Source organism: Salvia splendens, chromosome 1, assembly GCF_004379255.2.
Source record: "Salvia splendens isolate huo1 chromosome 1, SspV2, whole genome shotgun sequence".
Lineage (NCBI taxonomy): Eukaryota > Viridiplantae > Streptophyta > Magnoliopsida > Lamiales > Lamiaceae > Salvia > Salvia splendens.
Window position 1 is genome coordinate 45,573,268 of NC_056032.1, and position 15,405 is coordinate 45,588,672.

The 15,405-nt window shown below is 39.2% G+C and overlaps 2 protein-coding genes across 5 annotated transcripts; both read right to left on the bottom strand.

The window, feature by feature from the left end:
* Positions 1-591: 591 nt before the first annotated feature.
* On the bottom strand, positions 592-4,129 carry LOC121802037 (VAN3-binding protein-like). Its single transcript, XM_042201578.1, has 7 exons — positions 3,705-4,129; positions 3,504-3,623; positions 1,782-2,226; positions 1,461-1,700; positions 1,142-1,191; positions 999-1,056; positions 592-917 (listed from the first exon to the last, which is right to left on the bottom strand). The coding sequence occupies exons 1-7, from the start codon at positions 4,014-4,016 to the stop codon at positions 703-705; spliced, it is 1,440 nt and encodes a 479-aa protein (XP_042057512.1). The 5' UTR covers positions 4,017-4,129; the 3' UTR covers positions 592-702.
* A 5,975-nt stretch (positions 4,130-10,104) lies between these two features.
* LOC121755624 (serine/threonine-protein kinase Nek4-like) lies at positions 10,105-14,904 on the bottom strand. Of its 4 annotated transcripts, none has more exons than XM_042150968.1 (16): positions 14,553-14,904; positions 13,822-13,882; positions 13,412-13,554; positions 13,251-13,317; positions 13,066-13,131; positions 12,773-12,819; positions 12,634-12,679; positions 12,461-12,541; positions 12,331-12,373; positions 12,189-12,238; positions 12,027-12,108; positions 11,886-11,935; positions 11,650-11,723; positions 11,497-11,548; positions 10,959-11,414; positions 10,105-10,885 (listed from the first exon to the last, which is right to left on the bottom strand). In XM_042150968.1, the coding sequence occupies exons 3-16, from the start codon at positions 13,495-13,497 to the stop codon at positions 10,274-10,276; spliced, it is 1,812 nt and encodes a 603-aa protein (XP_042006902.1). In that variant the 5' UTR covers positions 13,498-13,554; positions 13,822-13,882; positions 14,553-14,904; the 3' UTR covers positions 10,105-10,273. The 4 variants fall into 4 exon arrangements, with proteins under 4 accessions (XP_042006902.1, XP_042006881.1, XP_042006895.1 ...); XM_042150947.1 differs by lacking the exon at positions 14,553-14,904 and adding an exon at positions 14,281-14,525; XM_042150961.1 differs by lacking the exon at positions 13,822-13,882 and having other exon boundaries at positions 14,553-14,903.
* Positions 14,905-15,405: the final 501 nt, after the last annotated feature.

The window sequence follows — 15,405 nt, forward strand, 5'->3', positions numbered from 1 at the left end:
AGTTATGGTAATGATTTACACATATTTTAGCTCAAAATCAGTAAATTAAAAAGATGGATAAAGAAAAAAGTGATCTGAAATATTATTAGTAGTGTAGTACTCCCTCCGTCCCATAGTAGATGTCACACTTGGGAATTGACACGGGATTTTAGGAGGTGTTGTTTTGTGTGTTAAGTGGAAAGAGAAAATAATAAATTTATATTAATGTGAGAGGTAATTTTTGCAAAAAAAGAAATGTTACATCTTTTATGCGACAAACTAAAAAGGAAAGTGTGACATCTACTATGGGATGGAGGGAGTATTAATTTTGATGTACGAATCAATTGAAAAATATGACTATTCTTTATTAATAGGATTAGTAAAATTCTTGATATTTTTTTGGTCCCCAATTAAATCGTGGACATATTTTTATTAATATTATTATGAAATAAGTATGGGCTTGCTTTCGTTTGAAGTCCATTGGGCTTTTCGCAGAGCAGTCTTTCATGTTCTCATAAAATTAAAATTGCATAATTGTAGTTTAGCATTAACATTTGGGTTGTTACACTATTGGGAGAGTTGAATATCAAGAATATTTCGACAAATTTGACATTAGAAAAACAACATAGAACTATTTATAATAATTTAACTAATAGGTCGAAGTTTCAAGTTACATAATTACGAAAATAAATATGAATGCATTACTAATCGTCTATCGAAAAACTATTTATAATGGTTCCTTTTCCTATGGGCAACCATGGAGAGGAGTCTTGACACGCCCTGCGTCCACATCTCGTACTCTCGGGCATTCCTGCACTCGAACTCCACCACTCCTCGCCCTTCCGTCTTCAGCCCGAAGTACCGCCTCTGCTCCCCGTCCTCGAACAAGTGCCTCCCCGGCCACGCCGCCATGTCTTTCAGAACATCCACCACCACATCTGCACCAAATCATCTTCAATTAATTAACCAACTCTAATCTAATCCAAATCACATAAAATTATAGGCTAATGTATCTTTACTCTTTTTCTTCTTGGTGAAGGTATTTCCCACGTGCCTGCTCTTCATCTTCAGCATCACCTGCACCAATACACTCGCATCATCACACGTGCAAAATAACCATTTCTGTGTGTGCAGTCGACAATCCGAACAAAGCCAAACTTACATTCCCACTCCTATGAATGTATACAGATACAACTTTCCAGTGAAGATCGCCTGCAACCATATCATCGAGGCATCAATTTAGTGCAAATTATCGGGAAAAAACATGAAGTTTGGTCAAATTTTGATATTATTAGAAAATTCATGAAATTTGGATATAAATCGGGGTCACATAATTTGTTATTAATGTTTTCAACCATACACACGAATAGAAGATATCGCTTAACTCGCAAATCCAAATTTATGATTTTGTCCAATTGATTTTTAAAATTGCAACAAAACTATAATTTGACCAAATTTTGTAATTTTTCGGGATAACGAACCTTTACGAGTTCGTTTGAGGAGCTCGGTGCCGCGAGCAAGCATCTCTTGATTGCAAGAAGCAAGGAAATTCTCCTCCGGCAAGAGCTCCTCGCAGTAGCTACCGGAGTTGTTGCTGCTGGAGCTGTTATTCCCGTTGCCGGAACTCACCCCTCTCTCCACCGGCCCCACCGGCACCGCCGCCGCCACGTTCCACACTTCTTTCAGAGCCCTCGCCTTCAAAGTCGCCACCCCTCGCAGAGCTAATAAAACACGATTGCTCATATAAATTAGTTAATTAATTCATTCAAAATTAAATTGATCAAATTAAGTTAAGAACTCACCGGTGGCGGCGGCGGCGGTGAGGGTCGATATGTCGCCGTGGGACCGGACGTTGACGGCCGAGCTCACAGCGGAGATGAGGTGGTCGCGGTCGGCGCCCATCGCCTCCGCGGCTTCCACGCACTGGGCCGCGACTAAGGTCGCGGCCGAGGCGACGGCCATGTCCGTCTTCGCCATCTCCCCGTCCTTGCCGTTCGAGGACGAGGCGGCGGTTGCGGCCGCTATGGCCGCGATGGCGGCTGCCACGCCGGCGACGGAGACGGCGGCGTGGAGCTGCGCGTTGTGTGTGCGTGTCTCCTCTTTCTTCTTCTCCCTCCGCTCCTTCAGCCACCTCCCCACCCTCTTTCCGCCCGGCGTGTTCGCGCCGCCTATGGCCGCGGCCGCCGTGAAGCCGGCCCGCGGCGTGCCGGTGAAGAGCGGTTGCAGCGTGTTGTTTGCTCGTAAATACTGCAATTTTCGTGCAACTAATCAGAATTTGATCAAAGTTGATGATTTTATAAGCAATTAATTGTATTAATTTAAATGATAAAAGTATTATTAATTACTATCAATCACTTTATTAAGGAAGTAGGATTCTTTACATGACTAGCATGAAAAGATTAAAGATTAATTTGTTAGAAATAAAATGTCCATTTGAATTTGTACTACTTTTCAAATGATTTTTGAATAATATTTTGATGAAATTATTTTGCTACATATTGCAAGTACTGTCAATAATTACCCCTTGATGAATTGCAGAGATATACAACGCATTCCGAGGTTGGGAAAAGTGAAAATATTGGATGAAAATAGGAAAAGGTTAAAAAAATTGATTTAAATGAGGAGACTTGTATCTTATGTATATATGGAAGTATGGTGTGATGTGAAGTAAATGTTAGCCAAAAAAAATCAGTTTGCATAAAAATGGTAGAGCAATCCTGGCAAATCAGTGGCAGTAGTTTCAAATCTTATTTAGAAAGTGTAGTATACTTCGTTTATTTTTCTAGGAAATCTGCACCAATAATAATAAATCAGTATGACCATTTATGCACTCAACCAGTTGTATTTTTCTATAATTTGTTTGCAATTTTGTGTTTAAATTTCCACCATAGGATTCTTAAAATTGTGATATTTTTCCACTATATATAAATATATTGTAATATCTAGAATTTGAAAAAAAGGGCATGAATTTCGAAGTTAATTGATGGTTGTACCTCTCTTTCTTTCCTTCCTTTAAAGGCAAAAATTTAAGATTCCTTGATTAAAATACTACCATAACTGAACTTTATCTGATTTAAGATTTTGTTTAATTAATTCCATTTAGCAGTAGTATTATTTCAAAGTAATTCTTTTGCTTGTGTGTATGGAAAGTCAAAAGGGCAAGTTTGAGACGGCTAAAGCATTCTTACAAAGAAACAAAAGTAAATATCGAAAGTGACAAAAGCAATCTATGTTTCTCCACTTTTTGCAGTAATACGTTGTGAAAGCTGAAAATATGGCGGCCTTAACACCAAATCATTGACTAATCATCAACATGTATATCACAAATGTATGAAATGACTCAATTACATCATGTGTAAAAAATTAGTGATCAATTATGAATTCCTAGTATAGGAAATCAAATTAGGTGCGGACGCAAAAAAAAAATAAAAAGACAGCTAAGAATTTTGCAGGATAATTTAAATAAAATTTTGACAATTTGAAGACTTTATTGAGAAAATAGGCTCGATAGTGTTGTCCCGTACCTTAACGACGTCCTCGTATTCGTCGGAGGGCGAAATCGGAGGCGACTCGGTTTCCTCGGTGAGGCAATTAAGAGGGCCGCTACTATGCGAGAGCCTTCCCGATGTGAGTGGTGAAATCTCCTACATTTTCATTTCAAAATTTAATTAATTTTATCACATAAACAAAATTAATAATTCTAAACATATTAAGAAAATACTTACAGATTGAGACATAATGCGCTCGAGAATGAGCTGAGAAGTGGCGGTGGAAGCGAAGGAAAAGGTGTTGCCGGAAAGCTTAGAATTGTCCTCTTCTTCGGCGGCGTGGTTTTCCGGTATGGCGGCGGAGGTGGTTTTGACGAGCATTGCGGTGGGATTGGAGGGAGTGAGGGCTTTGGAGAGTTGGAGGGCGGAGGCGCTCCATGACCGGGAGAGAAACTCGATGGGCCCTCTCGGGCTTTCCGGCAATGGGAGCTCGCCGTTCGGGCCCTTCTCGGCCCACAACATGTCCATTTTACCGCTAGTGTTGTACATGGTGTGAGAGTATGGTGGCTTAGGCTATGGTTTTTGCTTTTGGGGGAATGGTTGCATGAATATTGTGTTGGTGTGAGTTTATATAGACTTACTATTTTATTAATGGGTTATTTATTTTGATTTTGTAATCGATTAAGATTTTGGTACTGGTATGGATCACGAATCAGAATGATGTTATATTGTAACCAGTAAAACGATATCGTACTAAATTATGTAATTTTATGTGTCGTACTTCAATCTATCTAGTTGTTTATTTTACATATCTCGATTCCTCCCTTCCATTTCCTTATTTTCTTAATATAAATAATAATTCGGCAAATAAAATTTTTTAGTATAGTATGATGTGATACAGTGATGTCTTTTTGGTTGATATGCAATAACGCAACATTAGTCTAGAAGCTATGTCATATCTCCGAAATCTCGATTGATTGCAAAAATTAAACAAAACAATAGTTTTATTATAACCTCGGAATAAATTGACAAAAAATTTAGAAAAATTCATAAACAAATTATCCTATTCCTTATTGCTACTACTATTTATTTTAATTTAATTTAATATAATATAGAGTAGGGGGAATATGAGAGTGCCTAGGATGGTGACTAGTCGGGCCCACAGCCCGGTCCCACTCAGTCAACAAAATTCAGGTCAATGGGGACTTTGTCTGCAGTGGGGTATCTTGCGGTTCGTCCGTTTCCACCTTCATATGGTGTTGTACGTTGAAGAGGTACAACGGCGTGCACTGTAGACATTGAAAAGAACGGAAGGTGGGAAATAAAAGAGATAAGTGCGTTGCTCTTTTTTTCTTTTTCTTTTTCTTTATTTTTCGAAAGTGAGTAATTTTCTTTTATTGGCATTGGTTATTCAAGGCAAAAGGGTGTGACAACAATTATTTGTGAAAACATGATTCATTTACTCTACTACTACAAACTTTTTCTTTTTCCTCATTGGGATTGCTGCTTGTTTAGTTTTATCATCACTTGGCATCTTCTTTTTCTGATTGAGGCACTATTTTCTACACATGCTCGTCATCAACAATTTGTTTTTCCATTGTTATTATTTGTATAGAACTAGTACATCTGTGATCATTGTATTTTGTTATTAATGAGGAATCCAACATCATTCATATTTATCCAACATATTTTTCATTATTTTCTCTTTCTCTTATTTTATTTTTTCTATTTAATTCGTTAAACAACACTATATAAAAATTCGTGCTAAAAATAATGTTTCATTTAGAGTGGGACGAGATATTTCCAGATTATGCAAATTTGGCTCCTGACATCAAGATTTCTAGAGACTTGGAAAATTATTAATTCATCAACAAAATAATAGTACTAGTATCTTAGTTTTGTAACTAAGTACTATATTCATATGGAGGCAAAGGCAATGGGTAAAAAGTGAAACAAATAATGGAGTAGCATTTATATTTGCACCCACATAAAGAAAAATAATGGAGAATTTGTTGACTTATACTCCCTCCATCTCACAAGAATATGACATTTTAAGTTGGGCACGAATTTTAATACATAATTAAAAAAGCAAGAAAGAGATAGAAAGAAAAAATAATTAATGTATTGTTAGTGAAGAATGAGACTGCCTCAATATCGAGAAAATAGTTACCAAAACTAGAAATCGCATATTCTTGTGGGACGGACTAAAAAGGAAAGAGTACATATTCTCGTGGGACGAGAGAGTATAATTAGTCTGACTAAAGAAGTGCATAAAACATTTAAGTACATAATTTTAAATCACAATTTCCTAGGCAGAGTTAATCCCTCTATTTCTCCATGATTTCATATACTAATCTCACTCTCACCTCTTTTGATGCCATGGAAAGGATTACACTATTTCGACCTCCTTGCCTATATTGTGTTAGAAATTCTTGTCTTCATTTAATAATTAATAGTGTGCAATGGAAATTTGAGGTCAAAAATCAAATCTAAATTCATAACATATATTGCATGTTGGACATTTGAATGGGACAACTAGATAACATATTTGTTACAAAATTTATTTCCATGATTGATCAAATCTTACAGTTGAACTCACCATTATCGGTATCCGCTTGTTTTTCGAACAATTCCAAGTACAATAATTGTACAGAAGAAATTCTTGAAAATTTTAGGTTGTGTCAAGTGGGCCATAGGCCAATGAGCTTATTTTCCTTATCTGGGTTGATTAATTCATAGTCTAACTATAATTAATTAGATCATTATCCTAATCCATTCCATAAATATGTTTGTAGCTATTATAAGTTATGAAACGCAAAATACAAACTTATTAACAAAATTTGAGGCGATGATTGAATTTGAATCCAAGTATTGGAATGAAGAAAGAATGATAATAGTATAGAAAATGAGAGAGGGAAATGTTTGTAAATGTGTTGGCAACATCAAGAGCAGACCAACATTGATTGGATGATCCAAACTCCAAACTGCCAAATTGTGCAAGGAAAAAGGAGTGCCTTCTCAACAATAGGTATAGATGAAATGATCAATTGCTTTTGAAAACACATACCAAAATATTTGAAGCTTTTCAGCAATTCATAGAGATTGGGACCATGGCAGCAGCAACTGCTTCCTACTATACACACACTGCTTTATTCCCTTTGCCTCAAATCAATTTCATAATCAACATATTAAACATACCAACTTAATTAATAGTACATAATACTAATATGTGGCAATCTACCTAAATTGAGTTGTCCGGTGGTCGGATTCAACTATCCGATGAGGCCGTGAGTTTTGTCATTGTGCTGTTAGATATGAAGAACTTGAACGTTTGAGTGAGATCTTGCCAATTATTCTCCTTGAACCATTGTCGAAATTGTGTAGTTTGGTGACTTCGTTTATTTTCAGGTTTGTTTATAGTGAAAGAGTTGTCTCTTCAAGGCACCCACAGTGGGGCTGACGATAGGTCGCCCGATGCCTCGGGCGCGCCATCGTCCGCCACTGTGGGTGCGCGGACGATGGACGATGCGTCATCCTCGTCCGACAGATAGTCCGCGGAGGAAGTGAGGACGATAGGGCATCTCTGCCCACTGTGGGCGACGCGGACGATGCAACGCGTTTTTGTTTTGTTTTTTTTAAAAAAATCGAAAAATTCATTTATATAAATACCCCCTACCCCACCTTCATTTGTAACATTTTCATTCGCATTTTCACTCTCAATTTACACTAGAAAATGGATTCCGGTGATCACTCAAGTCCCAATAGTCCGATGTTTGCAGGTGGTGCACGTTGGCCGGGTGCTCAACCTGACGAATATCGGTCGTTCGACCCCGACACGCAGTACGATCCTGAATTCATTACGAATTCGTACGGTCTTTCTGACATGGAGACGTCTCCAACTCGCCCCGCCGCCGCCTCGGCCCCCGCCCTCGCCAGAAAGAAGCGAATCAAGTATCGGGCGTACAAGTTGCCACCTCCGGCAACGAATGAAGAGTACGCCCCCGGGAGGACGAACTACCAACCGGATGAAACCCTCGTCTTGGCGAGGTATTGGGTGGATATCTCGGAGGACCCGATTTTCGCGAACAACCAAAAGCAGCTTGCGTACTGGGAGCGCATCGTCGAGCGCTACAATGAGGCGAAGCCGCCGAGCGCGTACAAGCACCATAGGGAGCAACTCCGCAAGCACTGGGATCAGGTTAAGAAGCAAGTCAACCTGTTCGCGGCGGAGTACGAGAAGTGCTCGAGGGAACATGGAAGCGACGAGAGCTTGAGCGATGTGAGCGATAGAGCGTTGTTGTCGTACCAGTCCATGTACGACGACTTCAAGCATTTCAATGTCTGGGCGCTCATGAAGGACAAGCAGAAGTTCCAAGGCGGGATTCTGCACACCGGTGCGACAAAGAGGACGAAGACCACCGACACTGGTGGTTACACGAGCAGCGAAAGCGGCGCATATCCGGTGGACCTCAACCGGACGTACACGCGGGATGAGAGTTCCGGCACACCGATGTCTTCCCGGCGTCCCGTAGGCGTCAAGGCTGCGAAGAACAAGGGGAAGGCGACATCCTCCTCGCAAGCCGCTCACCCATCGCCTATCCCGACCCCGGCGGCACTTGCCTACGCGGAGTTGGCAACGGCCTCGATGGCGCGGACGTTGTTGGGCACGCATAACGCCCTCATGAAGTGTATGGACCCGGCCAGAGCCGAATACCTCCAGGGGTTAATCGATGAGCTGCGCCGGAAGTTGAGACTTTTGTAGAGTAATCAACTTTTTTTTTTATTTCTAACTCGTGTAACTTTTTTTTAATCGATGCAGTATTTGTCGTTTTTTAGTTAATTGTTGTGTTTTTTAATTAGTTTGCATTTATATATTTGAAAACATTTAAGCTAATTAACAAAACTATTTATATATTTGAAAACATTTAAGCTAATTAACAAAACAATAGAAAAACCTATAGGGCTCCCTTTAGGACGCCCCTTAGGGCGCCCCACTGCAGGTGGAAGGGTAGGAGGATAAAATGCTGACGTGGCGGTGCATAGGGCCGGCTTTAGGGCGCCCCACTGTTAATGCCCTCACTTGAACACCGACGGCCTTCGATAAAAGAGAGTAGTACTTCAGATATATGTGGTTGTACTATAACCGAGCCTTTATAACATTTTATCTTCTATGGAGTATTTGTTATGTAATCTTTTAGATCTGATTGTGCTTCGTGACTATTTATTTATTCGTTGAAATATATTTCCTATAACAATATGATCTCCTCACATAAAGCAAGGGAGATATATGTATATGTATTTTAATTTTAAAATCTGAAAAAATTAAATCAAAATTGAAATTAAAATTGTTGAAGTAGTGCTACAAAAAATACTCATTTTTTCAGGGTGGACATTTTTTGCCTATATTATCAGCGAATTACTCAGATTACTGGCGAAATGTTAGCTAAATAATTTACCAGCAAATTACCGACAGATTTTTGGTGAAAATCGACGGTTCAATTATGCAGCTAGAGTTGTGATATGACACAGAAACTGAAGAGAATAATGATATGAGAGATTAGAAATATGACTAGAGATACTCATTGTGGAATGCATGTAAACCATATGAGAAACCTGAATCTAAATGAGATTTGTGCAGTTAAAGATAAAAATATTTGGTAAATAAGCAATTGAAATTCAACCTGTTTTATACTCGATCAAGTATCAGTTGTCACAACTTGCTCACATTGTAATAATCTGTTTAACTTTTTACTGGGCAAAAGTGAACCGAAACAGAGTTAAATATGCAGAGCAATGCAATGTCCCTCGAGTTTCACAAATAAACCGCATGCAAAATTATTCAGAGCTTTTAAGCAGATTGTTGTCTTTCTTTTTACTGAATTATGTCTGCTGTCATAATTTACCAGAGCTTCAAATTTCTTGGAAAGATTCCTTTTACTTAATTCATTTCAGAGATCTCTTGCATTTGGTGTTCTTTTGAGCATCCGCGGGGGCGTGCTTGACGCCGTGTGCACGCATGCTCAATATCGAAGCACTGCGACGCTAATAGGTCTATTCGTGCTTGAGCACTGAATGGAAAACATGGTAAACTAATAAAAATAATACTCCCTCGGTTGAAGACATTTCTTTTCGGCACGCAATTTAAGGAAAAATGTGTTAAGTGAGTTAATTAATACTCCTTCCGTCCTACAAGAATATACACTCTTTCCTTTTTAGTCCGTGCCACAAGAATATGCACTTTCCAATTTTAGAAACTCTTTTCAGTCTAATGAGATTAGACTCATTCTCCACTAACAATACTTTAATTACTTTTTCTTTCTACGTCTCTCTTACTTTCCTAATTTTGTATTAAAACTCATACCGAACCCAAAGTGCATATTCTTTGAGGACGGAGGGAGTAGAAGAATAAAGTAATAAATGAAAAAGGTAGAGAGATGAAAAGAGAATAAAGAAGAAATGTGTTGACTTTTGCTAGAAAATGAATGACTCAACTATTATGGAACGTACCAAAATAGCAAAATGACTCCACTATTATGGAATGGAGGGAGTATCATATACTACTAAAATGGAACAATATCAAAATTATGGTCCATACTAAAATAGTGAGCATATGATATGATGGAAAAAGAAACACAAGTGAGACAAGAACAAATTGTAACATCATCATATATCATAGTAGTATTAGTATTAGCTATTTATGATAATGCCATATCCAAAAGCAAAAGACCTACATTTTTATGCCATAACCACCACGTGCTAAATTCCTTACTACCTGCGGTTAGCTGCTGTTAGTCTGAGAGATGTGATCACGCCGAGTTCTCCTTGAAGCTCTTCGTCAGCCATATCGCAGTCTCGCGAGGCGACACCTTCTCCGGCCCGAACGGCTTCAGCAGCACCTGCAGCTCGTCGAACCGCTCCTGCTGCAGTAGCGTCGCGCTGAACTCCAGCAGCCCCTCCAGAGCCTCCGCGCGCTGCTGGTACGACGTCGTGTCGAACCTCCGCTGCCGGGAATCCGACGACGAGCGGCTCGAACCCCCTCCTCCGCCGCCGCCGATGACGACTGGGTTGTGCTCCGAGCACTCGCTCCCGTTGTACTGCGCACCTTGAGCGGAGATCGGCCTGTCGAGAATCTGGACCGTGCACTTGTCTTTCGTGATGGAACTGTCGACGCTGTACGGCGGGGTGTACGAGCACTGAGCTGAGGAGAATGAGCTCCGGCGGCTTCGTGGAGGCTCGTCTGCGGACGCCAACGGAAAGTCGACCATCTTGTCGATATGCGGCGCGTTGACGGAGACGTCGGAGGAATCGACACTACCGAGTGGACCGACGATGCTAGGTTTAGCTCGTGTGGACAGCGGAAGAGACGCTCTGCGTGCTGCTTGGGATGGTTTTCTCACCGGAGTGTGCGACACGGGAAGCTGGCATATATGCAAAACAATGAATCAATAGCTGAACTATCGAGAATTAGTTCGAATTAAACTTCGAACGCACCAATTCGCGAGTCGAGCCAGGGTTTGATATTCTTGACGGGGTCGTGGACTGCCTTCTATTATTCGAAGAAGCCTTTGCAGAAGCCGTTCTCGAAGCTTTGACAGCGCTGAACTTGGTGGCATTCGCCAACTTCTGCACTCCAATATCATCGCCCACGCTACCAACCGATAAGTCGGACAGTTTATCATTCAAATGGCTGAACGTTTTTTGTGCTCTTCCAGAAGAGAACGGACTGTCGAGTTCGTTTCCAGATATGCTAGGATTCAACGCCCTGTTGTTGCCGGCTGACAGCCTTTTTTCTTGTTTGACAGTATCAGCTTCAACGAATCCCGTTTTCTTGGCAAATTTGGCATCAGAGTGCCGAGCTGGGAAAGTATGCCTCCTGGGGTTGTTCGACATGAGATGCATATCGAGGATATAGGGCCGGAGATGTGGATGTCGGAGCAACTCTGCAGCCTGCACTAGGAAATCGGACCATATCATTGATGAAATATTCATGCACCTGATGAGGAAGGAAAAGCATAGAAACGGAACATACGCTTGGTCTGAGCTCTGGATTTTTCCGAAGCATACTCTTGATTAGCCCACGGCTAGCAAAAAAGGGAGACGGTCAAAGATGCGAGTTTAGCAAGAAGATAAACTGTGGCTGCAGAAAACCCGGTGTATAAATTATTCTAGTTAACGGACTTACAATGGAGCGGTATACATGGTTGGAAGTGGGGAGACGATCGATTTATTTATCTTGTGGATGAGACCTTGTATATCCTGTTCATGAACTATATCAGAAGAAATATGAAGCAAAAACAATATTAAGAAAGCAAGACGACGAGTTGTTTAGTGAACGAATGCATTACAATGTCATCAATCAAAACCTAGATGAGTCACTTCGATGATAACATGTTTAGAGAAATCAGAATTAAGACTTACAAAGGCTTTAAATGCAGGCCTGTAAGCAGCCATTTCATAAAGACAGCACCCTGATTACGACGTTAAAATTCATAAATGGTAAACAAAACGAACCAAAACAGTGTAGCACATTCAAGAATTACGAGATCGCAAGAATGTTACCCAAGGACCAGATATCTGACTTGGAACCATAAGGTATATCCGCAAGAAGCTCAGGGCACATGTAACTAGGCGTACCCACCACCTGCAATTTGATAGCGTATTTAAACATATGAACTAATGAGATCATGAAGAAATCTGAATCTGGTTCATCGTTATACTCACAGAGGAAGCTAGATCGTCAGAAACCAATACTTTCGCAAGGCCAAAATCCCCTGAAACATTACAACAGAAGGTCAAAAAATGGATGCCGTTTCTTGTTAAAAAATGCATGAAGGCGTAAAAAATAGTAGCTGCAGTTAGGTACCTAAACGTATGTCTTGATCTTTCGTCAGAAATATATTCGAGCACTGAGGAGAAATTGGTGAAGAGTCTTTAATATGTGCTGTTTTGTTTATCGTAGTATACAAATATGTTAAATGATGGGTAACTAATACCTTGACGTCACGATGAAGGATGTGGTTGGAGTGCAAGTAATCCAGTGCCATCAACAGTTGAACCAACCATTTGCAAAGCTTCTGCTCGTAATTCAACAAATGAATGTGATTATTAACAACTAAGTTTCGTGAAAAAACTAAAAGAACGGAAAAAAATTGAGTTTTTGTACAACCTCCTCAGGGAAATGAATTCCATTTCTTTTTTTAATGGCTTCGGCCCTAATACATAATAGACGGCAACGTAATCAGAGTTGAGCAAAATAAGGTACGACTAAAAATCTGCGAATACAATTCTAGAAACTAGCAACTTACACGTCTCCTCCCTCACAGTAACCAATCACGATGCACACATAACACCCCTGAAAATAACAAAAGTTTAACTTGCTATAATGATGCGATACAAATATTAAGCAAGAAAAAGAGTGAAATTGTAGCAAGCTGTGATTATTTTTGGTACTTGTGACCTAGCCTAATTCCATATCCCCAACCACAAGCAACAAGTAAACCGTTAAACAAGTTCCATCGTTATACATTTCTTATGTAAATGAATAAACACGAAAATATTTCATCTCCTTTCATTTGTAAGTTTGATACGACTCACATACCCTTTCCACCCAGGAATCTTTGTACTCCACAATAAATGGATTCTTCACTCTGGAAATGAGCTCCATCTGCACAATGGAAAAATAAGATCTAAATCATAAGTATATAAAATCGGGCAAGTGCCAAGAAAAACACATATCGCATGGATACTCTTTTACTATTTCAGACAATTTAAACAAAGTATCACCTCCTGGTGGGCAGATCTGCGGGTCCGATCAGTCTGCCGAGCAAGACGGATTTTTTTCATAACATACCTTCAAAAGAAACAGAAACAGAAACAGAAGTCAGCTAAATGAGAAGCATAAACTCCAACAAAAACGACAGATTCTAGTAACAATGTTCCCTTACTTCTTCTTCTCTTGTCTATGCTTAACAAGCAGCGCGGAGCCAAACGACCCTTTACCAATCTGCTCCAGTATATCATAGTTCTCCATTTAAACAGTTTCAGCGACAACTTATATCTCCCAAAATAACATCACAAGACGCAACACCTTTCAGTATCACAAAGAAAATTATCTGTAATCAGGATACCAAATAAGCTGCCAAATGCATAAAATTCGACACACCAAGTTCTTGATAGAGTGAATCGTCGTTAGATGCCAGAAATAGGACATAACTGTATGGCACATACCTTACAGATCTAGTTAAGAGTTAAGACCAAACCAAAACATTTGCAAACCCGAACCAGAACTTACAAGGCCACAAAAACAATGAACCACAACCGACAATGAAATTTGGTTCAAGCATTGGAAATTTACCACAACACAGAAGCCTCAGCAAAAACTCTCTTCCAATAACTGAAAAATGTAACCCCTTTTTCTAATAAACAAAGAAACAACAGAAAAGCAAGTAAGAAACATCCCCATTTGAGATATAGCAACAATTTCTTAAACACTTTCAAGAAACAAAAAGGCCAAAAAAGGAAATTAAATGCAATTTAAACAAGTACCATATCACATGATTAAACCCACACTTTGATTTAAGAACAACCAGTTAACATAATTATTTCCCTTGGTATTTTCGACGAAACAAATTATTTAGTACACGGTCGAAAAATCACAAACTACCTAATTTGTTTACTTCAAAAGGACTTACATTTGTACTGCATTTCATAATCAACCCAAAATCAATAGACCCCAAAAAGGGTTTTGCAAACAAGGGCAACTTCAAACTAGCTCAGAACAAACTACAGAAGATATTCAATTAAACAATTTTACCTCATACCAAAGGCGGCCAGATAAAATGCAGATCTTTAAACTCAAGCACAATGAGTGAATTCAGGAAACAATAAACATAATGAGAAGTTGAATATTTTAAAATTTATGATTTGGGCGTATATAAAAAGTAGAAAATCGAGCAGCGGCAAAAGAGGACAAAACCCAATGTCAATCGATAAACCCCACACACAAAAAAAGAAAGGGATTTTCAAACTCGAAAATGCGATTCCCTAACCACAATCCAGAAAGAGGGAAAAGGAAATGCTACCCACTTCTTCTTTACGCTGAAAGGTAACGCTTAATCGCATCAATTCGAGCTTAATAAATCTATCCAACAATTAATGCCGATAAATGCCGCATTGAATCGCGGTTTATGGATGAGCACTCACTCAATCACTCACTCACACCGCGTGATCGATCGTGAGTGATTTAAAGAGTCAAAGAAATAGCAGAAAATGGTAAAATATGGAAAAGGACAGTAGACCAATGCTAGTATTTTAAAGAGGGGAGAGGGAAGAATGGTGGTGGGGCACTCGGATTTCAAGAATCGCCCTCCCTTTCTTTGGGCGATTCTCTCGAATTATTGTTCGATTTCGATTTCAGAAAGGTGTGACTGAGACACAATGTAGGTGGTGAGGGTTTTTCGAGCCGTAAATACACCTAAAATGTTTCATCAATGTTTCAAATTTATACAAAAAGTTTTAAGATAGCATATATCATACAAAATGTTTTATTGATATTTAAAATTAGTACATTCTGTCACATAACACTAACACCATTAACTTTTTCTTATTTTTCATCTTTCACTCCACTGCAAATTATTTCTTAGTACTATTTTTCATCATATTTGCATGATACTCCTTGAAATAAAAATCGTGATGAACACCTAAAATGAATAATACTTGCATTAGTGAAATAAAAATCGTGATAAACACCTAAAATGAATAATACTTGCATTAGTGAAATAAAAAACGTGATAAACACCTAGAATGAAATTCCATTTTCATTAGAATAATGATTAAAATGAATAATACTTGAAGAATGATGGCACACCATTGGTGCTAGTCTAAGTTGAACAACAATGAATCAGCAATGGTCTAAGTTGAACAGCAATGAAGATGGATT

Coding starts and splice junctions, on each gene's coding strand:
- LOC121802037 (XM_042201578.1), bottom strand. CDS start 4,016: ATGTACAACACTAGCGGTAAAATGGACATGTTGTGGGCCGAGAAGGGC. Junction 1,057..1,141: donor ACATTCATAGGAGTGGGAAT/GTAAGTTTGGCT, acceptor GTATTGGTGCAG/GTGATGCTGAAGATGAAGAG. Junction 918..998: donor CTTCACCAAGAAGAAAAAGA/GTAAAGATACAT, acceptor GATTTGGTGCAG/ATGTGGTGGTGGATGTTCTG.
- LOC121755624 (XM_042150968.1), bottom strand. CDS start 13,497: ATGGAGAACTATGATATACTGGAGCAGATTGGTAAAGGGTCGTTTGGC. Junction 12,109..12,188: donor CTGACGATCTAGCTTCCTCT/GTGAGTATAACG, acceptor ATCAAATTGCAG/GTGGTGGGTACGCCTAGTTA. Junction 11,415..11,496: donor ATCCAGAGCTCAGACCAAGC/GTATGTTCCGTT, acceptor TTCCTAGTGCAG/GCTGCAGAGTTGCTCCGACA.